General features: G+C 35.8%; 8 protein-coding genes across 10 annotated transcripts; 5 read left to right on the top strand and 3 right to left on the bottom strand.

Annotated features, from left to right (window-relative positions):
* Positions 1–914: 914 nt before the first annotated feature.
* LOC103872542 (50S ribosomal protein HLL, mitochondrial) lies at positions 915–2,631 on the top strand. The gene is made up of 3 exons (XM_009150963.3): positions 915–1,330; positions 1,610–1,698; positions 1,803–2,631. Exons 1-3 carry the CDS (start codon positions 1,297–1,299, stop codon positions 2,286–2,288), a joined length of 609 nt encoding a protein of 202 aa, XP_009149211.1. The 5' UTR covers positions 915–1,296; the 3' UTR covers positions 2,289–2,631.
* Positions 2,632–4,165: 1,534 nt separating this feature from the next.
* Positions 4,166–6,941, bottom strand: LOC103872541 (protein phosphatase 2C 7). The gene is made up of 4 exons (XM_009150962.3): positions 5,704–6,941; positions 5,006–5,359; positions 4,823–4,928; positions 4,166–4,745 (listed from the first exon to the last, which is right to left on the bottom strand). Exons 1-4 carry the CDS (start codon positions 6,433–6,435, stop codon positions 4,411–4,413), a joined length of 1,527 nt encoding a protein of 508 aa, XP_009149210.1. The 5' UTR covers positions 6,436–6,941; the 3' UTR covers positions 4,166–4,410.
* A 311-nt stretch (positions 6,942–7,252) lies between these two features.
* On the top strand, positions 7,253–11,125 carry LOC103872540 (U-box domain-containing protein 35). 2 transcript variants are annotated; one of them, XM_009150961.3, is made up of 10 exons: positions 7,253–7,735; positions 7,812–7,903; positions 7,977–8,098; positions 8,176–8,391; positions 8,468–8,660; positions 8,729–8,785; positions 8,878–8,955; positions 9,048–9,819; positions 9,892–10,352; positions 10,445–10,663. In XM_009150961.3, exons 1-10 carry the CDS (start codon positions 7,579–7,581, stop codon positions 10,454–10,456), a joined length of 2,160 nt encoding a protein of 719 aa, XP_009149209.2. In that variant the 5' UTR covers positions 7,253–7,578; the 3' UTR covers positions 10,457–10,663. The 2 variants fall into 2 exon arrangements, with proteins under 2 accessions (XP_009149209.2, XP_033130086.1); XM_033274195.1 differs by having other exon boundaries at positions 9,892–11,125.
* A 30-nt stretch (positions 11,126–11,155) lies between these two features.
* Positions 11,156–12,195, bottom strand: LOC103872539 (mitochondrial import inner membrane translocase subunit TIM23-1). The gene has a single exon (XM_009150959.3). The coding sequence runs from the start codon at positions 11,946–11,948 to the stop codon at positions 11,394–11,396; it is 555 nt and encodes a 184-aa protein (XP_009149207.1). The 5' UTR covers positions 11,949–12,195; the 3' UTR covers positions 11,156–11,393.
* A 29-nt stretch (positions 12,196–12,224) lies between these two features.
* LOC103872538 (telomere repeat-binding factor 4) lies at positions 12,225–14,802 on the top strand. 2 transcript variants are annotated; one of them, XM_009150958.3, is made up of 6 exons: positions 12,225–12,539; positions 13,295–13,530; positions 13,603–13,687; positions 13,908–13,988; positions 14,137–14,428; positions 14,534–14,802. In XM_009150958.3, exons 1-6 carry the CDS (start codon positions 12,390–12,392, stop codon positions 14,563–14,565), a joined length of 876 nt encoding a protein of 291 aa, XP_009149206.1. In that variant the 5' UTR covers positions 12,225–12,389; the 3' UTR covers positions 14,566–14,802. The 2 variants fall into 2 exon arrangements, with proteins under 2 accessions (XP_009149206.1, XP_009149205.1); XM_009150957.3 differs by having other exon boundaries at positions 13,908–14,009.
* Positions 14,803–14,929: 127 nt separating this feature from the next.
* On the top strand, positions 14,930–15,901 carry LOC103872536. The gene is made up of 2 exons (XM_009150954.3): positions 14,930–15,394; positions 15,508–15,901. Exons 1-2 carry the CDS (start codon positions 15,197–15,199, stop codon positions 15,682–15,684), a joined length of 375 nt encoding a protein of 124 aa, XP_009149202.1. The 5' UTR covers positions 14,930–15,196; the 3' UTR covers positions 15,685–15,901.
* Positions 15,902–16,012: 111 nt separating this feature from the next.
* LOC103872537 lies at positions 16,013–16,716 on the bottom strand. Its single transcript, XM_009150956.3, has 2 exons — positions 16,550–16,716; positions 16,013–16,336 (listed from the first exon to the last, which is right to left on the bottom strand). The coding sequence occupies exons 1-2, from the start codon at positions 16,581–16,583 to the stop codon at positions 16,125–16,127; spliced, it is 246 nt and encodes an 81-aa protein (XP_009149204.1). The 5' UTR covers positions 16,584–16,716; the 3' UTR covers positions 16,013–16,124.
* Positions 16,717–21,088: 4,372 nt separating this feature from the next.
* Positions 21,089–22,084, top strand: LOC103872535 (putative F-box/kelch-repeat protein At4g39756). The gene has a single exon (XM_033272900.1). The coding sequence runs from the start codon at positions 21,089–21,091 to the stop codon at positions 22,082–22,084; it is 996 nt and encodes a 331-aa protein (XP_033128791.1).
* The last annotated feature ends 2,198 nt before the right edge of the window (positions 22,085–24,282 follow it).

Here is a 24,282-nt window from a genome sequence, read left to right as displayed (position 1 = left end):
AAATCCTAAATCCTAAATCATTGGGTAAATCTTAAATCATTGGATAAATCCTAAACTCTAAATCAAAAACACTAAACACTAAAAATTTTAGGGTTTATGATTTAAGGTTTAGGATTTAGGATTTAAGGTTTAAGGTTTAGTGTTTTAGTAACCCGTTGATGAGGTTAAAAAAATATATTTTTTTAATTCTAACTACTATTATATTTTATTTATTTTTTACTTTTTATTTTAAAAATATAATATAACTTGATAATATTTTGTTTCATTTTTTAAAAAATAACGAATATGAAATAACGAAATCTTATTGGTTAGTAGGGGTGGGCGTTCGGGTACCCGTTCGGGTTCGGGTCGGGTATTTCGGATTTTCGGGTATTTCGGTATAGAGGTGTAGAACCCGTTCGGGTATTTCTGTACTTCGGGTCGGGTTCGAGTATTTTAAGTTCGGTTTCGGTTATTTCGGATCGGGTTCGGATATTTAGATTTTGAAGAAAAAAAATGAAAATTTTTATTTTCTCAAATTTCTTGTATTTAAATATATAACTTTTCACTTAACTATTTTTTATTTTTAATAGATTGCATGGTTAATAGATTTGGACATAATATTTTCAAACTAAAAAAACATTAATTTGGTTATTGTTTTTAAATTTTGGATGTAACTTTTTGTTAATTGCTGAAATAAATAGTTTGACATGCATTTTAAGCGAATAGCAAATCATCTTCTACGTAATTGTATGTATATCATATGAATTTAAAGTATGTGTAGTATCAATATAAATATTTTATATAAAATGAAAGATGTAAACTATAAATATAAGGTTAATTATCATATGTTCGGTTATTTTCGGATATTCATTCGGGTTCGGATATTACCCGTTCGGGTTCGGATATCCAATCTCTCCTAATTCAATACCCGTTCGGATATTTTGCTACTTCGGTTCGGATTTCGGTTCGGGTTTTTCGGATCGGGTTCGGGTGCCACTTCGGATTTCGGGTAAAATGCCCACCCCTATTGGTTAGTGAACTAGACGAACAAAATAACTTGATGAGAAACCTGTGCGAGCAAAGCCCATATAATTTTTAGACAAGCCTAATAAATTCCGACACGTTCACTTTTTGACAATAATGTAATTGTTTTTTTTTTTACTTTACTAAAACCCTTTTTAACCATTACACAAAGCCTAGATATGATCGTTGTGACGAGAACCCTAATATTTCGGGCACCTTTTAAAGTAGCTAAGCACAATTGTGTGTACAACACTCAAAAACATTTAGATCTAAACCTCTCTAGTTGCAGAAATGGCGACAGCTTTAGTTTCCAGATTCACCAAAGGTAGAAAACGTATTCGTCTCTTGCGTATTTTTTTCATACAGCGAGTCGCTAATTCGATTATGGTTTTTATATAGTATTATTTTTTCGTAAAGTTAACTTCTTCCAAGAAAAACAAAACCTACACTTTATGCCATTACATCTTACTGAGTTAGGTCGGTAAAATATATATATATAAAAAAATCCTATCTTTTGAGAACTTATCATGAAATGTAGACTCAAAGAGTCAAACTTTTGTCCATGCTCATTTATCATGATATGATTGGTCTACATTATGAGCAGGACGTTCATTGCTTGGAGGTCTTACCAATGCCTTCTCTGGTTTGATGAGTTCATCCACTGGAATGATGAGTGGAAGCACCCTCTCTCAGGTTAATATCCTCTGACCTTGGTTATAAAACGTTTTTTTTTTACATAATGAGAGAAAACATGTGAACTGTGTTGTCCCCTGATGATGATTTCCAATTTTTGGCAGCATCAGCAGCAGCAACAAAGGACGTTCATTCAAATGGGAACGAGACTCAAAGTGGTGGATAACTCGGGTGCAAAGGAGGTGGTGTGCATACAATCTCTAAGGGGAAAGAAAGGAGCAAGACTTGGCGATATCATCATTTGTTCAGTGAAACAGGGATTACCAGAAAAAAAGAAAGGGAAATATGATGCCGTACCGATAGGTAAAAAGTTCAACTGGAAAGATTTTATAGGGACAGGTAAAGTGCGCAAAGGGAATGTCGTCTACGGTGTGGTTGTTCGTGCTAAGATGCAGAAAGGGCGTGTTGATGGAAGCCAAGTGTGTTTTGATGACAACGCCATCGTTATTTTGGGAATTAAGGAACCCAAGAAAAATTATTCGGGTGGTTTCTACCAACCGATTGGTACCCGTGTGTTTGGTCCTGTCCCGCACGAGCTGCGTCTCAGAAAACAGCTCAAGATCCTTGCTTTGGCTCAGGACCTTGTTTGAGTGAGACTATACACCACTCTTGCACCAGCTCCTATTATTATTCTCTCTTTATATTATGCTACTTTATTCCATTCAGCATTTAGATTTCTGTTTGATTAATTAAAGGTAATTTAATATTCTTTTAGTCCCCAGCTCTAACGTCTTTCATGCAATTAGTTATTACTTTCTGCTCCCTAGTGAAAAAAAAAACAGACTTGTAAGTGTTACATGAACCACCCTCTCTAAACCTGCATTGTTTATGTTTTATAGATCAGTCTATAGCATCATCCCTGTTAGAACAAGAGAACTCTTAAAACAATATTTATCTATTACAATAATATATACATAAAAGGAGATACATTACATAAATATCCTACTATATAAAAGGGACTAAATTCAAGGCTTTTGAGGCTATCCACCTCAGCCAAAATATTCTCATCCAAAAAGAATTAAAAATAAATGTTATTTAGAAGATAATTAACTAATATAAAACTTTTGATATTTCTAAAAATTTTAAATTTGTAACTGCTAATTTATTAATAGAATCATATATCTATATTAAATTATGTTCTATTTTTAATCGTTACTTTAAGAGTAAATAAATTATTAATTTATAATATATATATAGTTTATAACTTTATATTGTAGTTATAAATAAAGAGAAAATAACCGGGAAAGGTGAAGAAGCTCATATAAAATTATGTAATTAAAATGGTAAAATGGTGAATATGATGAAGTGAATCTAAGAAAATTTGTTGTACAAATTATGGTGCTTTCTTCGTCCACTATAATGATTTAAAATAATATATATTCATATAAATAAGTCAATATTTGTTGTTTTTTTTTTGTAAGATGTTAAGATTATCATTTTCTGAAAGGTTACACTGATCCAAAGAGATTAGTTTGTGGAGCTAACCAAACGAGGATTATAGTGTTTACTTTGGAAAAAGTAATAGGTTGAACGATAGATGGCGTGCGTGTTTTTTCACATGGAAATCTGCACATATATTAAAATTGTAAGATTTGAATCATAGAGAAAATATAGTGTATATGACTGAAGTTGATTCATTTCGAAACTAAAGATGGCTAAAATTCTTCTTTGTCAAAATGCATAGATGTGAATCTTATATGAATAGAGTTCTCAATTGCTTATAGCAGTGTAATAAATTCCGTGTGTAAAGGAAAAAAAATGTTATATAAGTGAAAACAAAAATTATGATTTTTTTCTTGTGCCTATAGGTTCTTCGCAATTTGAAGAAGAAAGAACATATTGTGTGAAAATCTTTGGCTCGGTCAAATTTTATCGAGTTGTTTATAAAACTGTTGTTATATGATTCATGTAAATTTTCAGTGTTGATTTTAAAGCCCAAGAAAACTCATCTATACTGACTTTTTGATTTTTTTCTGTGATTTAAATTTAAAAAAAATAAAACTTTCGATAAGTTATGTAAACTCAGAACAAGTATTTAACTTTAGAAAGCATTTACATGTTTCAAACTTATAATATATACATATATAATGTTTAAAATTATGTATATAAAACCTGTATAAAATGTGCTTAAATATGTTTCTCTTCTTTAGTGTGTTAATTGTACTATATATAACATTATTTTAAATTTCAAAAAGTTTATGTCACATTCAAAAACTATCAATAAAAAATATAATTCTCCATCTACAACCAGAAAAAAAGAAAAACTATAAACATATAAATTTAAATTAAGAAAAACTAACATTGGAAAAACAAAAAATTAATGTAAAAGAAACAAACCGACAAATAATATTATAAATAAAATAAATTTATAAGACACAATCCGCGCGAAGCGCGGAAAAAATCTCTAGTTAAGGTTAATGAGAGATAAATTCCAGTTTCATTTTTCCTTAAGCCACATCTCAAATATCACACAACATGTCCATCTACATTTTATAAGACAAGAAAAGAACATTTCTTCTATTCTTCTTATACATAACAAACATACACATTCAAGTCCATGAGAAAAAGGAATGGACTTTAGCTATCATCAAGGTCTTAATTCTTCTTCTCCTTCAACATTTTCACTTCTTATTTTTTATGTAAAACTTGTGGAAATTAAAAAATAATAAAAATTATATAGTATTGTAAGAAGAGCTGGAGCGTACACTGTTTTCAAGATTTGGTCTTGAACTTTCTCTGAGCTTTCAGGTCAACCACTATGATAGAGATATTGTCTTTGCTTCCCTTCTGAATAGCGAGTTTGGAGAGATAATCAGCTGCGGCTTGGCAAGCTTGGTCTTCCCCTACACCTCTCTCAGCTAAAGGCAATGCTCCATTCTTCTTGTGCCACCACAAGATCCTTTTCCTTGCAAACTCGCAAGCATCTTGGTTACTTATCACATCCCAGAGTCCATCACTGGCTAATATAAGACACTCGTCTTCTCTTGCTCGTGGCATAAACGTCACTTCAGGATCTGGTATCACATATGGCTCCAGATATTCATCACCTGAAGAAAATTCAGAGAACATCCTCTTGAGGAAAAGTAATGATTTTGTAGAGACTGTAATAGGTAGTTTGACCTACCAATGGATCTTGACATGGCGAGAACGCCGGAAACACGTGCGCCTTGCCATTGTATAACTTTTCCTCCAGCTCTCTCTATTCTTGCATACTCATCCTCTCTATCTGGCTGCAAAAAGAGGATATGAAATAAAGAAACATTCTCAGATCGTGTGTATTATTGAAGGATAAGGAGGATTCTTTTACTTTGTGATCAACTGATAAAGGCATGGAGTCTTTGCCACGGAGTAGGACAGCTCTTGAATCACCACAGTTTGAGACTATTATATGTGATGAGCAGACCAGAGCAACCACAGCAGTTGATCCCACGGTTTCAGGGGAAACAGCCTCGAGAACCATCTCATCAGAAGAAGAACCAACAACAGGTCTACTGACTTTGCCTTTAACTTCACCATCAACTTTCAGATAGCAATCGACAAAGACTTTCTCCCACTGGACCTGCCTACCCTCGCCAGTGTTCCTCTCGCACAACTCTTCTTTGATCCGTTCGATTTCTTCAGCCAAAGCAAAATGGATTCTATCTTGACAATAGTCAGCAACCTGCAAAGAATCCCATTTCCACCAAAGGCATCATATATCTACATAACAACCTGCAAAGCATCCCATTTCCAGTAAAACCCAATATCATAAATACATACAACCTACGGCAAGTGGCAACAAAACATGACTTCAAGAAGAGGCTAAAATCAAATCTAGTGTTCTAAAAATCGGTTTAGGTGGCAAAGGAAATGATTTTTCTAGACCGACTATCTAAAAAATTGATCTAGTCGTTTAGAAAATTGGTCTAGGCGCCCGCCTAATCAATACTCTCCTATAAAGCGTCTAATTACCGCCTATCAATTTCTTGAACATTGCTAAAATCAATATTAACGCTTAAAGCATACCTGAGCGCCTCCATGGCCATCATATACACCAAAGAAGTGACTAGTGAGGTGTGTGAGACTTGGACTCATCCCTTCATGATCCCCCATAAGCATTTTAATAGGTATTTTCAGACAATGAGGCAAAGCACTGACAGCATCCTCCATCTCAGATCTTCCACCGCAGATTGAAACAGTGCCCCAAAGAGGTATACATTCAAGTTCATAGACACTCCTGCTTCCTCTTGCAACGTTATGATGAGTTTCTTCAGGCAACCTAATGACTACCTCTGAAGCTGTCGCTTCCATACTCACATCGTGATTCAGACTCGTTATAAGGACTTCAGCTGTGGGAACCTGATCTATGGTCGTCTCGTTTATGATAATGGCCGTAGCTAGAACCCTCCCGTTATCTGTATCTGGCAAAGTTATTTCAGACCTAGCGTTCACAACTATTAAACCCTCGCTTATAATAGTCGCATCATCAGATACTACTAATACCTCATCTTCTTCTGATTCTTGGACAGCTACGCCTAAATCAGAAGACAAGGATCTAGCTTCAGATAGTGTTTTGTCTTCCATCATATGTTCAACCTCTCCATTACTGTAACTTTGATCTTTCTGATGGGACAACATGTCAACTGCATCAGTAACATTCTTCATCTCGGTGATATCTAAAGTCGACGAGATTCCTGAGTCACACATGGTGTTGGCTAAGCTCAAAGTCAGTGCAACTGCTGGTGAAATCTCGTCCATGAGCTAGCTACTCTTATGCTACTTCCACCACACCTTAACGGCTACACAAACTTCATATTCTTCTACTCCTTCTTCTCTAAGTCATGGTCTGATGGTCTTTAGTGATAATACTACATCCAACTCAGCTCACACTAGCTTGGCCAAAGAGTAGCGAATCAAGAAGAAGTGCGTACCTTTGGTGAACAGATCTGACGGATCTATGGGACAGATCCTCTGTATCTGGTGGGGTTTTGATCACTCCTAAGATCCTCTATAGCTCTTGATCTCACCAAACCAAGAAAGACCAGACACACAGACCCTTAATTAGAAACCAAACCCCCCAAAAGATCAGCCTTTTTTTCCAAAAGAGAGGACACAAAGCTCAAAACTTTAGGAACTTTATCCAAAAACAGAAACAGAGGATCAGGTGAAAGCGAAGCGCAAGGACAATAACAGAGAGGGTTTCATGAATCACACACAAAAAGTTGAAACCTTTATCTTTCCAAAACGAAACATGGGTTCTCCTGGATCTAATGGTCTCTTGCTACTACCCCCACAATAAAAGAAGATAAAACAGAATAAAAAGAAAAAAAATAATGAATAATTAGGAATCCCAAATTCTTTATGTGACAACGACCTTGATCTTAACACGTTTGATCCAAATCAATTATTTAATTAATTAAAGCTTTCTTCTATATTCAATAATGGCTAGACAGATGTCCTTAGAAGGTCAAGACTTTGCTAAAATCTTTAGTTTTCTATGCATTTATTAAAGATAAAGATCATTAACTTAATCTTTACAGAACACCACAAGACTCGTCTACCAAATATATAATTTTTACAAGATGGAATTTTCCAAAAATATGAGTCAACTAAATTTTTTTTTTAAAAAGTCTTCTCTTTTTTCTTTTTGCTTCTCTGTTCATTTTTACTGTTCAAAGCTGTTGAGAAATAACTATAATTAGTAAACTGCAAACACCATTAAAAAGCTTTGAATTTTCTCAACAAACAGAACAGTTCAAATCAGTTTCCTCTGTTCTTTTATTTATTCCCTTTTCATTCGGGTCTCCTTGTTTCTTCCTCCTGAGACTTAAAAGTCTTTATATGTTTGCTTGAGAAACAAGTTTCTGACATTTCTTTCTCTCAAGGTGGAAAAAGAATAGGATGGCTGCAAGAAGAGTTAAAGGAAAAGACAGCAATGCGGTTACCGCCATAGCTATTGACAAAGACAAGAACAGCCAACACGCTTTGAAGTGGGCTGTTGAGAATATTGTTGTCAATTCTCCAAACTGTATCCTTCTCCATGTTCAAACCAAACTGAGTAATGGCATCATCATCATCCACATCCTCATCATTGTCTATATCATTATCATCATCTAATGAAAAACTTTAAACAGGAATTGGTGCAGAAGAGAACACAGAAGCAGACAACGAAGAAGAGGCGCATCAGTTCTTCCTTCCCTTCAGAGGCTTCTGCGCTCGAAAAGGGGTTAGAGATCAATCAATCCACTCTTCTCCTTCACATTTATACAAACAAAGTCTGAGTGTGTTTTTTTATACAGATTATGGCAAAGGAGGTTCTGCTTCACGATATTGACATAGCAAGTGCAATTGTTGACTACATCAACAACAACTCCATTGCAAATATAGTCCTTGGAGCCACCGCAAGAAACTCCTTCCTCAAGTATCTATCTTAATCTCTCGTATATAACCTGGCGTTAACTTCTGCTAAAAACTCACTGTGATGGTGTCTTAAATCAGGAAGTTTAAGACCGTAGATGTGCCAGGGACCCTGCTTAAAACAACTCCAGATACATGTGCTGTCTTTGTTGTGTCTAAAGGGAAACTATTAACAAGCAAATCAGCGAGTAGGCCTCAGACACCTCAACATTCTCCCCAGCCTCCAAAACCACACCCACACTCTGCCATATCCGATCCTGGCCCGGCAAGCTCCATCACTTTCAGTGATTCCGGAAGGTAAATCAATCATTAATCAAACATAAAAAAGTTGTCATCCGGTTCTGTCTGGTTAATGTTTTTGCCATTCTTGAAGGTCATCTCCTGCATTAAACGGAGGTTTCTCTCCACCTACAGCTCATTTCAAGCCTTCTCTAATTAGGAGTTCTCCCTCAAGGTTTAGCAATGGACTCTCTCCCAGCGGTCACAGTGGTGAGTCAAATGCGAGTTTCTACAGCATCCTAGGAAGATCCACCTATGGAGGAAGCTCCCACTCTTCCACATCCATGGTTAGTATAACATTCTCACCACGTTTTGCCACCTGGCGTGTTTGACATTTTTCTTTGGAAATCTGTAGTCCGAGTTAGCCGATGGAGAGGAACGCTTTTCTGGGGGAAGTTATATCACTGAACAGGTAAATAAACGTTTCAGAAAAGTTAGATTTGGTCTGAATGTCAAGTGCATGGTACTGAGATGTTTCCGTTCTATGTGCATAAATATACTCAGAATCATAATCTTGAAGCAGAGGTGAGAAGATTGAGACTCGAATTGCAACAGTATAATGTTTCCATGGGCAGAGAAAGTGTAAGATTACTTCTTCCCATGTGCACAACTGACAAAGTTTCCTTCCAGAGATGTGTGTCTAATTATCAGACACTGAATGAATATGCGTGTAGGCCCCTCATCTTCAAGGACCAAGCGCTGCCGCCGAATCTATAAAGTTGGAGGAAGCAAAGGTAGCAAGGGATATGCTTAGGGCAATGTCTGAGATGGATAAGCATAAAACACAGAGCGAGATCCACGCTACCGAACTGGCGCACCGTCTTGCGGAAATGGATAAGCAGAAGAGAAGACTGGTGGAGATGCAGGCCAGATTCAAGGAACAGGACATGGCCAGCAACGTATCTTACAGAAGATATAGCATCAGAGATGTCGAAGGTGCAACCGACGGTTTTTCGGATGCTCAAAAGATTGGGGAAGGAGGGTATGGACCTGTGTATAAAGCCGTTCTCGAAAACACTTCTGTTGCTATCAAAATCTTGAAGTCAGATGTCTCACAAGGCCTGAAACAGTTCCAACAAGAGGTTGAGGTTCTCAGTTGCATGAGACACCCTAACATGGTGATCCTCCTCGGTGCTTGCCCCGAGTACGGCTGCCTTGTGTACGAGTATATGGAGAACGGAACGCTAGAAGATCGTCTCTTCTGCAAAGACAACACTCCTCCACTGTCTTGGAGACAACGGTTTAGAATCGTTGCTGAGATTGCCACAGGACTTCTTTTCCTTCACCAGGCCAAACCTGAGCCACTAGTGCATAGAGATCTGAAGCCGGCAAACATACTGCTAGACAGACATTTGAACAGCAAAATCAGTGACGTGGGCTTGGCTCGGTTGGTGCCTCCCGCTGTTGCTGATAGCTTCACCAATTATCACATGACAGCTGCAGCCGGTAAGTACTTTCAGTTTACCTTTTAAAACCAATCTTTCCATCTCCTAACAATGGACCACTTGCTGAACACAGGTACGTTTTGTTACATTGACCCTGAGTACCAGCAAACGGGAATGCTTGGAGTGAAGTCTGACTTGTACTCATTCGGTGTGGTGCTTCTGCAAATCCTCACAGCTATGCCAGCGATGGGGTTAAGCCATAGAGTGGAGAAAGCACTTGAGAAAAAGAGACTCATAGAAGTTTTGGATCCCAAAGTATCAGACTGGCCTGAAGAAGAGACTCAGGTGCTAGCTCAATTGGCTTTGCAGTGCTGTGAGCTGCGGAAAAGGGATAGACCTGATCTTGCTACCGTTCTGTTGCCTGCACTGAGCAAGCTAAGGGAGTTTGCAACAGAGGATCATGAAGACGATAGAATATACTCTGTGCCACGTGCTCACAATTCGGTTCATGACGTAGATGACGACGATAGAATATACTCTGTGCCGCGTGCTCACAATTCGGTTCCCCGTTCCCCAATATCTTCTTCCTCTCAGGTTGGTTTCTTCTTATAGTAACTGCAATTAGAGATTTATAATCATTGATTCCTGAGACTTTATTTTAATCATTTTATTTGCTATGTAAACAGTGGATGCATTGAGAAATTCCTATTGATCCCATACCTACCAGAAGAAGGCGACAAGACAATGAGAAGGAAGATTTTGTTGGTCTTTTAAATAATTTGTGCTCCACCCAAAAGTTCAATGTTGATCTCCCATATTGTCGGAGTTCCCATCTTGTATATGAAACACTTTATTTTTTAGTCTCGTGAAAAGAAACACTTTCATTATAGAAGAGCTCTCTCGTCCTTGCAAAATCTCGTCACCTACATTCCATCTGTAGCACATATAAATCTTTATAAGCAACTGCATACCGAAATTTGAAGAGTAGAAGCTTCTTTGAATGTTGGACAAGATAGACGCAAAGATGTAAGTAGCTAGTTGCACATAACAATCTTCTCAAAACCAGAACATAGAGAAAGAAACAAAGACTTATGGAGCTACACCATTAATATCAGCTGATAAAGGGACCTTGTTAACTCGAGACAATTCGGGCTTGGAGAGACAATTACAATACGCAAAAAGCAAAATACTTTAGTATTGGGAAACAAAGCACAAGTTCACATTATATCAAGAACACATGTTGTGAAAGTCGTTACCTGGAAAAGCTTGAAGAGAATGTCCCGCGAGTACAACTAAGATTCGGATAATGTGTTGTGTGATACTTACACCTTCAACAAAGAAGTCCCAGCTAGAAAAGCCAAGACCTTTTAAAAAAAACTCAGAAATGCTAGTAGAGATTATTAAATTGCCAACTATAAAACAAATAAGTCCTCCAACATTGGTGAATAACACATTAACACCAATAGAGTGTACAAAGATGAAACAAAGACCAAACGAGGATGATACCAAACGGTAAAACTTATCATTAAATTTAACTAAAAAGGTTCACAGGTCATCTACTCTAGAAACCCACAAAAGCTATGATTTTTATGATTCCCATATGCCTGCCTGTCCCTAAAGATCACTCCTCCTCCTTCAAATGTGAGCATACCGCTTCAAAACCTGCTTCCCCGCCACAACCCCACCAGCCACCATTCCTCCAAGCGCACCCGCCACAGCCGCAGACCTCACCCCTCGCGCCGCCCTAAACACCGCCCCAGTTCCCAAACCCGCCACCACGCTAGTCCACACATCATCCCTATCCATATACGCCACAACGCCGCTCTCAATCCCCGCGTAGATCAGCCCAACAGCCCCGATCCTGCAACCCAACGAGCGACCCTTATGACCAGACGAGTTCAAAACCCTGTTGATCTTCAGCTTAGCCGTGTCTCCGTACTCGAAGCTCTTGACGCCGGAGATAACTCCAGATGCAGCTCCGGCTACGGAACCGCCGAGGTAAGCGGTCCCTGCGTAGAAAGTGAGATTCTCTCCCCAAGATCGACGCTTTTTGAGGGACTCTTCCGTGAAGAGGTACTCGGGGGAAGTGGGGAGCTTGTAAAGGTGCTGGGCTTTGATGGGGAGCTCGTAGCTCTGGTAAGGATGGTAAAGGCGCGTGCTTTCGTCATCGGAGCTATGATTTGTCGCCATTGTTAGGGAGTGGAGGAGACGACGAGGGAGTGGAGAGAAAGCTTGTGAGTTTAAAAGGGGTTTAAGAAGTTTTAGCTAATTAGAATTTAACCCCTGATTTTTTATTTAATAACATTTACATCCCAAAAAAAATCTTTCCGGGTTTTAATTATTTCCATATCCGACCCCTTAGTTTTCAAAACTTTATACGATTCGCATCTTAATTTGGGAAACTTACCATATTAACCCACTTTGTAGATTGAGTGAGACACAGAGATATAAAAACAAGAGTTTTTTTTTTTAATTTTGGATTTGGAAATTAAAAAAAAAGGCAGTAGCTTTAGGGAGCAAGGACGGCGGGGGGAAGAGTCGCCGAGTCTCTGTTTCCGATAACGAAATCGATTTGAGTGTTTGTGGATAAAACAAAGCGAGAAGCTGGTGAGGGAGGGAAGAGGAGGAGAGATGGGAAAAGAGAAGAGCAAATGGACGGAGGATGAGGAGGATGCGTTGCTCGGCGGCGTGAGGAAGCATGGACCCGGAAAGTGGAAGAATATCCTCCGCGATCCTGAGTTCGCTGCTGTCCTCTCTCTCCGCTCCAACATCGACCTCAAGGTCTTTTTATTTTATTTACTTTCTTCAAGTCTTCTTCGAGCTCATGGCACACAGCTGGAATGAAAAAAATTGTAATTTGGTTTGATTTTGTAATCCGAGTTGCAAAAAGTTTGAAACTTTCTCACGGGATTTTCTCTTTTTTTTTTCCGTTGCTTGGGTTTGAGAAAACTTTAGGGAAATCGAATGTTTAGGCATTAAACAGTCTTGGCTTTGTTGGTTAAGTATTAGTTCTTGGATGAAAGATGAAGAGTTTTTTTTTTGGATTTGGGTTTCTAGAGGGGTTTGGTCTCTGGTGAGTCAAGTGGACATGCTGTCGTCTCTGTTTCTTCTGTACCATTTGAGATTTAAAAGGGGGTCCAGTTATATATTTTGTTGTCTATGCTTGCTTCTTTTTGGTACTTCCTGCGCTGTCCTGAGATAAGGAATGTTTTGAACTGACCCGAGACCGGGCTGGTTGATTCGCTATTTTGACAGTGTATGACACTATCAAGTAATGATTTAGTCTTAACTCTTGCTATGATTTTCAACCATCAGCAAGTTGTGAATTTAGGTTTTAAAGCCAAGTTTTGTCTTCTGTTCTTGTTTTGTGAGAACCATTTATACTCAATCGTTGCCTCTTACGTCATAGGTTTTGTTGATATCTTATTGAGAGTGAAATTAATTGTCTGATTTGAAGATTACTAGTGTGTACATTATTTGGGAACCTATGACCAGGAATCTTAAACATCCCCATTGTTTCATTTTTTTTTTCTTAGGATAAATGGCGTAATCTAAGTGTTCCCGCTGACATCCAAGGCTCAAAGGATAAGGTACGGACACCAAAAATCAAAGCTGCCGCTTTTCAGCTGGCTGCCGTTGCAGCTGCCGCTACCACTCCATCTCCTAGTTCTGTCTCTTCTCCAGTTGCTCCTCCCCTTCCTCGTAGTGGATCTTCTGATTTGAGCATTGGTGATAGTTGTAACATGTTGATTGATGCAAAGAATGCTCCCAGGTTTGCTTTTTCTTTAATTTTCTTCTTCTCTGAGCCAGCAGAACAAATTGATGAGCCGTTATTTAATGGAAGGTATGATGGGATGATATTCGAAGCTCTTTCAGCATTAAAGGATGCTAATGGATCTGATGTCACTACAATTTTCAACTTCATCGAGGTTAGACATCATTTTCAACTCTATTCTTCCATATCTCTTCTAACAATAAAAGATTTTCTCAATGCAAATTCAGATACTTGTTATAGTTTGATCGTAGTTATTTTACCTACCTACCACTATGATTATCTAAAAATATAGCTCTGTTTGGTTTGGTATCCGTTTATGGTCAGCTAACCGGTAATGATCAAATTCATGATAATGGCCTGGTTTTGTGTAATAGCAAAAAATGTATGAAGTGCCAGAAAAAAGGGTCCTGGGTTCAAGGTTGAGGAGGCTTGCTGCACAGGGCAAACTTGAAAAGGTTAGCCAGTTAAAATCAGGAGTAAGTCTTGAAAAGCCTTGCGTGAATATTAACAAGAAGGCAAAAACTTTACCTTGCGTTCCATTTTTGGTTGGTTTCCTGATGCCCTGCTTTGTGTGTTATGTTTTGGTTCTTCTTCAAACAACAGACGCAGAACTTGTATAGGATGAATAATAATAGCTTCTTGACAATGAGAACGCCAGTTCCAGCGAGACCAAAAGAGGCGAATGCGAAACCCCGGCAGACAGCAAACAGCCAAGGACTCACGGTTTCGCAGGAGAAGATTGATCTGTCTTCAGGAACGGCAGCTTTTAAGCTCTACGAGTTAGACGGCAAATTAGAAGTGCTAAGTGGAGCTGTAGATGATAGAGCAAGGATGACAGAACTGGCGGAACGAGCTGAGATTATGCTGCTGCTAGCGGAAGAGCTCCACGAAAGATGTAAATAATTTATCTTTTTTCTTTTAAACTCAGTGTTGTTCCATCTTGAAAAGGCTTTAGGATTTTTGGTGTCTGATAGTTTTAAGATTTGTTTTTCGGCTGCAGGTTGTCGGGGAGAGATTGTGGAACTGAACTGAGGTTGTGGGAACAAAAAGAAGCAAGCAGAGAGTGAGTGAGTATATAGACTAATAGTAATTAGGCTATTAGCTTGCATTCTCTACTTTTCTTAATGACTACCAACATTAACAAAACAATATTTAACCTTTCTTTCATTTACCATAACAAAATGGTAGTTGGGAGTAATTAGGCAAGAACAGAAATGTGTATGATGTGGTCTGGAAATGACAGTGTAACTTTGAAGCTCTTATCTTTTTGTTTTGTGTTGTCATGTTTTTAACCTTAAAGTTTTAATCAAAACTACAAAAAAAATTCATCTTTATTGTGAAACATATAAGAGCCTTTAAACTTGCAAGTAACCGAGAACCATAGTTGGCGAAGAAGAACATGCTAGTTTTCATCATCAGTTTGTAACACTTGAGCTTCACGCAAAAGAGAGAATAAATAAGACTTTTAGTGAAAACTGGGGAGTAAAACATAAAAATTACGCAGTTAAAAAATGAATCCGAGTAAAATAAAATGATAGGGTTTAAGGTTTTTTTTTTTTTTTTTTTTTTTTTTAACATGGGTTTAAGGTTTTAAAAAGAGTCTATTTCACTCAAAGGATCATAACGAAGGAGATCTGAAAAGTGAAAAGGGAGAGGTGAGTCAATGGCGATCAAAGCGGGAAAGGTTCTCAGAACGGCGTCGGCTGCCTCTAGGAAGTTATTAGCAGCACATCCGGCGCCTTCAGCCGTATCACCGCCAGGTGTGACGTCATCTTCCGCTGTAGGAGCATTTCTGGGTATTATCGAAGTTCCTCGCTCCACCACCGATATGTTGATCTCCAAGTACATCCGACTCTCCCAGGTATAAATCTGAAACGTTCTAACAAACTCACCATAATCACTTTGGGTAGTTTGTTTGAAATAGCACACCAACTGTTCGATGAAATGACTTGATGTATGTTGTTTCTTCTCTAGAACCGTTTGACGAAGAAGGGTGATTTCACTGAGGAGAAGCTCATGACAATGTTGTCTGGTAATGTCGGGATCAGCGAGACTGTCAAGTTACTTGATGGCCGCAAAACTAGCGCTGACTTTTCTTCTCCAAAGTCAACCAACATCCCATCCATGGCCAACCCCAAGAAAAAGAAATAAATAAAATTCCTCTGTTTCTTCACTTTTTTAACGAATCATATAAAGCTTCAAGCTTTTTGCATTTCTACTTTTGCAAGTTTGTTTCTTTTTGGAGTTTCAGTCTAGTTGCTGAACAATATATATTTTTATTATGCATTCACTCGAAAGATAGTTTTTGGTTGTTGTTTTCAACTGTCTCAAAACATTCTCTGAATGAGTAATAACATTGAGAAGAATATGTTTCTGTCCAAACAAACAAGCTTTGGTGTCGATTATTCCAAAACAGCTCTAACTTGGGTTTAGATTATTCCGTTTTGTCACATTGGTGATGAATATGGTTTTATCAGAGAAACATAAAGGATGTGTCTTTATTAGATGGAAAAGGGTTTGTTTACTGTTCTTACACAGAGAGATAACTAAGGCAGCAACAAGAAAGAAATAAAAAACGATGATGATCTGTATCACTTGTCATCAGCAGAACTTTTGCTAGGAGTAACTGCATCGACGATGGCTTCCACTTCTTCCTTCATTCGTCCGAAGACACCAGGTCCTTTCACATCATCCACTCTTGTCTTCTCGTTGATGTCTTCACTTGTTCCATGAGTCTCCTTTTCATGAACCTTTGATTGTTTCTCTTCCTTGCTGCTTCTTCCAATCACACTCGTCTTATCATCTGAAAACTCCCAAACACACATAAACGAGTAATGAGATCATAAAAGAGACCTCTAGCATTCCCTTCAAATTAACCATAGAAAACCAAAAGCTTCATGATTCAATCACATATAGAAACCCCTAAACTCGATCAAGTAAAACATAAGAAACAATGATAAAAATCTAAATCCATGAAATTAATCAACATATCTAATCATCAAAGAGTCGGTGTTACCAGAAACAGAGCTTTGTTTTGATTCTTCCGCCATGTATGTATGATCTTCCTAGGTTCCCTTTTTTTATCTTTGTTTTTAGGTTCCATTTCCTGTAATAAAATCTTGAACCAACGCATCGGGAAAGAGATAAAATGACGTGTACTAGTGTGAACCGTTCGATCTAATAAAATATCAGATGAACGAGTATATCGAACCGACCCTTCCCGGTTGGTTACTGTGGAAACCAACTCGTCCCGGCCCAAATTTTGGAATCATTTGTGTTCCATTAACTTGTGATGTTTTTTTCAACATTTAGATTAAGTTACACAGATGAAAATAAAACATTTAAAAAAATAAAACATTTAAAATCTAATCTATTTAATTTACAGTGCTATCATAATTCATTATATACAGATGAAACAATGGTGAAAAAGAGAAAGGGAAAGATGAAATTACTGTAACTAATAACTAAATCGTACTCTCTCCGTTTCAAAATAGATGATATTTTGGAGGGTTTAAAATGTTTCAAAATACTTGATGTTTTGATATTTTTATATTTCTTCCGTTTTATAATAGATTATATTATTCTTTGATGCACAAAAATTAAGAAATTTACTTTTCTCTAAAAAGTAGCTTTAAAAATATAATTTTAAAATCATCCAACCAATTATAGAAATGACTACATCATCTAATTGGTTACACAGGTTTCAATAAATTTAAAAATAACATAAAAATATCAAAAAATCATCTATTTTGAAACAACAAAAATCTTCTAAAACATCATCTATTATGAAACAGATGGAGTATTAGTTTTAGTTGTACAGAAAACTGTGCCACCAATGATGTTTTATAGTTGTTTTTATGATTGACTGAATTAGTTTTACTTTATATTTTTAATGTTACTTTTTAGAAAAAAGAGTATGCCTTAACTCTTGTGTATTCACCTAAAACATCAAGTATTTTGAAACAGAAGGAGTATTAGTTTAGTGGTTTCCACTTTCCACTAAGAGAAACATTATCTCGTAGGTTCAGACCAGAGATCGATTCTCTTCTAGTGCAAAATTATTACTTTTACATGTGGTCACACGGATATGAACTTATTGCTTACGGTTCATTTGAATATCCGGGATCTGTAAACTACATCTTCCACCCGGAAGTTAGGTCTATGTCTTTAATAATCTGGATTTAACCATTTTCAGTTAAGAAAGGTGTGATTGGCTATTCCTGTAGATGCTCTCTACAGCCACAACTATACCTACAGTCCTAAATCTACACCAATCTTGATTTGTACTATTTTTAAAACTCACAGTCTTTTTTTTTAAAGTCTACAGCACTTCTTTAAACTCATGTCTTTATGTCTTTATAATTGCTCCGTAGAAACAAATACCTACATCCCAAATTTAAAAGCTTTTAAAAATTAAAAATCTAGAGCCAAAGCAAAAAAATCACAGCAATATTCTTACAGTCAAAAAATGAAATCACAGTTCTTACCAATCAAACCCAAAAACTATCGGGTCTGATTGGTAATAGTTGTAGCTTTAAAATTTTTGATGTAGAAAAAAATATGTAGACTTTATGCTGTGGTATTAGATTTTATAGCTGTAAAATTTTATGGAAAGTACTAAAAAATTGCTTTGGATATTTGGCTCTACAGAGCACTTGTACAGCTGTAGGTTATTTTAAGAGCTATGGTTTCAAAAAAAAAAATTAAAGTTTGATTGATCTGAATTTGGTCTGTAGAAATAAATAGGAATGTGGACAGCACCTACAGCAACTACCAATCGTGTGATGATGGTGTTCAGTTGAGTATAATTAGGTAAATCAGTTGTGAGATAAATAATCGTTGGTATCTTTTTATTTATCTCTTTTCATTGTTAAATTAATTTTATAGGAGTTCTTATTTTATCTCTTTTATTATATTAAATCTAATACAATTACATACACATATAGAAAATCTTGCGTTTGATTGCTAGATTTTTAATATCTATCACAGAAAATACACATGTATTTTAGGATACATATTTTCCATGATTTTAGGTAAATCATTAGTTTAATAAATAATTATTATTAATTTTTTCTATATCTATATATTTATCATGATATTTAAAATCATGATAAACATGAACCTATTTTACCGACATATATACTAATATTTTAATATATACTAAACATGATATTTAGAACATTTAACTAATAAATATATATTAATAATATATACCGATAATATCATCGTTACTTTTCTCCCATTTATAATTTTAATGACTAATATTTTAGCTAATAGCTAATTTCTCTCATTTTTACTGAAAATATTGATCAAATACATTTTATTTATATATAAGTATACTAATATATCTGAATTAATCAGTTTATTTAGTTAATTTGCTTTTTTTTCCATAGTTATATGATAAATTATTAGTTTAATTAATTTTATTATTTAATTTATTTATTTTGATATCTATATATTTATCATTATATTTAAAATAATTAATAAACATTAACATATTTTACCAATATTTAAACTAATATTTTTAAAAAAAATATTTTAATATATAATTATCACTATATTTAGGAATTAATAATTTGATATTAACAATATCTACCGATAATATCATCATTATTTTTCTCTCATTTTATAATTTTAATGACTAATATTATAGCCAATTTCTCTTATTTTCACTGAAAATATTGAGCAAATACGTATTATTATAAAATTTATATATAAGTATACTTATATATTCGAATTAATCGGTTTCTTTTGTTTATTCGGTTTGATCCCTTAATATATTAAACCATATCCATATACTGATGGTTTCTAAACATAACATCCTCGGTACTTTCAAATCTAGACTATTTTCTCTATTTCGGTTTGGAATGGTTTAGTTTTACCAGATTGAACACTTCTAAACTTTTGTTATTTGTTAATGTTTTATATTTGTGATTTTTTATAATCCTTAATTCCTTATAGTACCACATGATTCTTTTCAGTCCAAATACAATATGTGTTAATTTCACATACAAAATTTCCTAATTTAGTTATTACAATAAAAAAGATTTTGATCCAAAATCTACATCATATAAATAAAAATATGAAACAAAATAATACAATATAATAAATTGATTACCAATATGAATATTGAAATTTTATAATATATAATAATTTAAAATTTGTATCTAATTTAATTATTATTATTTTATTAAAAAAATTGAATTAAAAATTAGTAGATGTATAGATATATTAATCCGCACAAGGTGCGGAACATCAACTAGTCTATATTATTAAAAGAGAAGTACCCACTAAAAAATACTCCTAAGTTTTCTAACGTATTTACACTTCTATGCCACTGAGAATTAAATTAAACTACTTATTTTAATGTTTGTCTTTTCTACTTAAATTAATGAGTTTTCCTTAATCAAATTTAAACTTAATGTCATTAAATGAACTTACCTATTTTAATGTTTGTCTTTTTCCAGTTAAATTAATGAGTTTTCCTTAATCAAATATAAACTTAATGTCAATAAATGAATCTAAAAATACATTATATTTAACGTAGCTTTATTACGGACGAGTACGGCCCAATAATGAACTTGAATTTTATTTTTACGAAAACGTGAATCACTTGACGTATGTAATATTTAAAATATATTAACTACTATATAACAAATGCATATAACCTACATATACTTTAGTTTGAAAAAGTCATGCTCAAGTTTTATATAATCAACTTATATTATGCAACGATCGAACTTAAAATACATCATATTTCCGTAGCAATATTCAAACCACCTATAGTTTTCGTTTTCTTTATAGGATGTATCAACCAACCAATCATCCTATTGATTTTCTAAGCTTTATATAAAAAAATCAATAAATAAGATTATAAACAATTTATTATTAATAAAATTATGAAATTATTTACAATTTGATGACTAATTCATCGCCCTTTTTTATATGTTAAATTTTTTATATAAGTTTAAAAATCATTGTATTTTCTTTAAACATGTATAACTAATTTATAATATTTTATGCCATACTAAGTCATCATATAATATTTCTTCATATTTTGTATTAATACCATTATTTTTATATATCGTCTACAATTCTCTAATTACGTCTATTTGTTCAATTTTTTATATAATATCGAATATTCTTCATAAATAGATGGTTTAAGACGCCAAAAAAATTATTTACTTGGTGAATATAATACATCAAATATTACAAATACATCATTAGTTAAATAAATAACTAAAAACCGAAAATTCATATCCGCGCTGGCGCGCGGGTCAGGGTCTAGTTATAAATTAATAGAATAGATATGTACATGTACTTAGACAAGTAGATAGAGTCAAGAATTAGGAAAAGGAAAAGGAAAAGATTATAATTTTATATTTTACAAAATATGTTGTTTATATACACATTAGTTATCAATAGACGCAACATATATCTACAGCTTGGTAAGATCAACAAGACCTAGTTAACGAGGATTGGAAGATAACTAGAAGAAACACCCCAAGCAAAATCTCTGTCTAGTTTTGCTCCAACCTTGTAGCTATTAGTCCCGATGGCGAACAAAGAGACAAACCTTTCGTCGCTTCCAGATGAGATGGTTATAAACTTTTTAGCTCACATATCGATATCCTACTACCCGAAACTCTCCTTAGTATCCAAGAGATTCAACTCTCTCATCTTATCCAGAGAGCTCTTGTTTGCTCGATATCACTTGAAAACACGTGAACACATCCTTCAGGTCTGCTTAAAGTTGCCCGGGCGTCGTCTCCCCTCCTGGTTTAGCCTCTGGATAAGACCTGATCAGATCCTAACTAATGACATGGAAGAGGACAAGTCCACCACACGAAATACTTTGTTGGTACCAATACCCTCTTCATATTCTCCTTATGTAACAGATTTATCTATGGGCATGGTTGGGTCCAAACAATACATAGTCAAGGATTACAATATTCCACCGACGCCACTCCCCATGTGGGTACGTAACCAAAATGAGAGCACTCACGCCTGGAGAGAAGCCCCTAGAATGAAGGTGGCTAGAGATAATCCTATGGTGGCTATTCTCGATGGGAAAATATACGTAGTGGGTGGTTGCAAGGCAGATGAAACCACTAACTGGGCTGAAGTTTTCGACACAAATACTCAAACTTGGGAGTCTTTACCTGACCCTGGCGCTGAGCTCCGCTCGTCTTTACTAAAGTCAACGAAGGTGACCGATGGAAAGGTTTACGTTAGGAGCAATGCCAAGAATGAGTATTATTATTATGATCCAAAAGAAGGTAAATGGGGAGTTGTAACCGAGGCACTGCAGTTTGAGAGAGCGTGTTTAATAGAGAACGTTTGGTACTATTGTGGTGAAGAATATTTCTCGTGGTTTGACACAAAGCTTCAAAAATGGAAAATGGTCAAAGGCTTAGAGGTATTGAATAGGAATTGTTGTGCTGGTGCTCTTGCAGTAACTAACTACTGTGGGAAACTCTTAATCTTCTGGGACAAGTTTTGTTGGAATGAAAAACTTTATAAAGATGGAGAAAGTGTTTTAGGTGTTTGAAAAGAAAGTGTTTTGTGTGAAGAAGAAAGTTTTTTTATAACTTACATGAAGATTCTTATTACTTAGATGATTCTTACAAACTTGGATACTTCTTGATAATCCAAAATGAGAAGAGAGTGGAGGTATTTATAGCCTCCATTATACAAAATATCTGAAATATTTTAATCTTAAATCTAGATAATTCTACCATAATATCTAGATTATTTTATTCTAATTATCTAGATTTTTCTATAACAATATCTAGATTTTTTTTTAACTTAAGGAGGTGGAAGATTATTCTAGAATTTTGGTTAAGGTTTTGGATCAACACATGATTAGCCCAATAATGCTTAACCCAAATCAAGTTTACTTTTCAACACCCCCTCTTAAACTTGATTTGGTTACTCCGAGTAAGCTCCTCATCTTGATAAAATCTTCCCGCTTGAGTGGCTTGGTGAAGATATCAGCTACTTGATTATTTGTCTTCACATACTCCAATTGCACATCCATCCTGGTAACACATTCTCTAATGTAGTGATAACGAGTGTCGATGTGCTTACTTCGATCATGGAAGACTGGATTTTTCGCCAATGCTATTGCCGACTTGTTATCCACAAAGATCTTCGTTGGCTCCTCTTGTGGTAGGTTCAACTCCTTTAGCAAGTTTCGTAGCCAAATAGCATGGCAAACACATGAAGTAGCTGCCACATACTCCGCTTCACAAGTAGAAAGGGTGACTATTGGTTGCTTCTTTGACATCCATGTGAAAGCAGTTTCTCCAATGAAAAACACGAAGCCACTTGTGCTTTTCCGGTCATCTACATCTCCACCCCAATCGCTATCGCTATATCCAACAAGCTTGTAATCGTCAGAAATGGAGTAATACAAGCCAAAGTTGATTGTACCTTTGATATAGCGTAAGATCCTCTTGGCTGCCTTGAAATGAGTTGTTGTTGGATGCTCCATGTATCGACTCACAACTCCAACTGCGTGTAGGATGTCTGGCCTTGTGCACGTTAGATATCGTAAGCTTCCAACCAAACTCTTAAAGAGTGTTGGATCCACACTCTCTCCTTCTTCTTCCTTTGACAACTTGACTCCACATTCCATTGGCGTGCAAACTGGATTTGAGTCATCCATCTTGAACTTCTTAAGCACCTCTTTTGCATAGCCTTCTTGAGTAATGAAGATTCCATTTTCTTCTTGCTTTACTTCAATGCCAAGGTAGTATGACATTAGTCCAATGTCGGTCATCTCGAACTCTTTTGTCATCTCCATCTTGAAATCTTCAAACATAATCGGATTGTTGCCAGTGAATATCAAGTCATCAACATATAAGCATGCAATCAATATATCTTTGTTTTGAGTTTTGATATAAAGTGCATGCTCATATGGACACTTGATGAAGTCTTTCTCCTTGAAGTACTTATCAATCCGAGTGTTCCATGCTCTTGGTGCTTGCTTTAATCCATAAAGCGCCTTTTTCAGCCTTAAGACTTTGTCTTCTTCTCCTTTGACTATGTAGCCTTCTGGTTGCTCAATGTAGACTTCTTCTTCAAGGTCTCCATTTAAGAAGGCTGATTTTACATCCATTTGATGTATCCTCCAACTCTTTTGGGCCGCCAATGAAATGATTAGTCTAACCGTTTCTAAGCGAGCAACTGGAGCAAATACCTCATCATAGTCGATCCCGGCTCTTTGACTATAGCCTTTTGCCACCAATCTTGCCTTGTACCTTTCAACTTCTCCTTTAGAGTTCTTCTTTGCCTTGTACACCCACTTCACACCAATTGCCTTGTGTCCATTTGGAAGTGAAGCTAACTCCCATGTATCGTTCTTTTGAATCGACTTGATTTCCTCATCCATTGCACTTCTCCATGACTTCTTTTCTTGGGCTTCTTCAAAGTTCATAGGCTCGCAATCCGCAAATAGACAAAATAAAGTAAGATTGTCTTGATTTCCGGTTACCTCGTAGATGTCTTGTAGACTTCTAAAACGTGGAGTCCTTTCACTTGAGCTTTCATCTCCATGAGAACTTGTTGTTGGTGAAGTTGGTGGTGTAGTTGGCTCTTCTCTCGGTTTCTCTACGTTCTCTTCTTCAAAGGGTGGAAAGAAGTTGTAGTCTTCATCATTTGATCTCCAATCCCATTCTCTTTCTTCATCAAAGATGACATTCCTACTAATGATTGTCTTCTTTGTTTCAGGATTGTAGAGCTTGT

Source organism: Brassica rapa, chromosome A06, assembly GCF_000309985.2.
Source record: "Brassica rapa cultivar Chiifu-401-42 chromosome A06, CAAS_Brap_v3.01, whole genome shotgun sequence".
NCBI classification, from domain to species: Eukaryota; Viridiplantae; Streptophyta; class Magnoliopsida; order Brassicales; family Brassicaceae; genus Brassica; species Brassica rapa.
The sequence above is the reverse complement of the archived record's forward strand: the minus strand, read 5'-3'. Positions and strand labels throughout refer to the sequence as shown.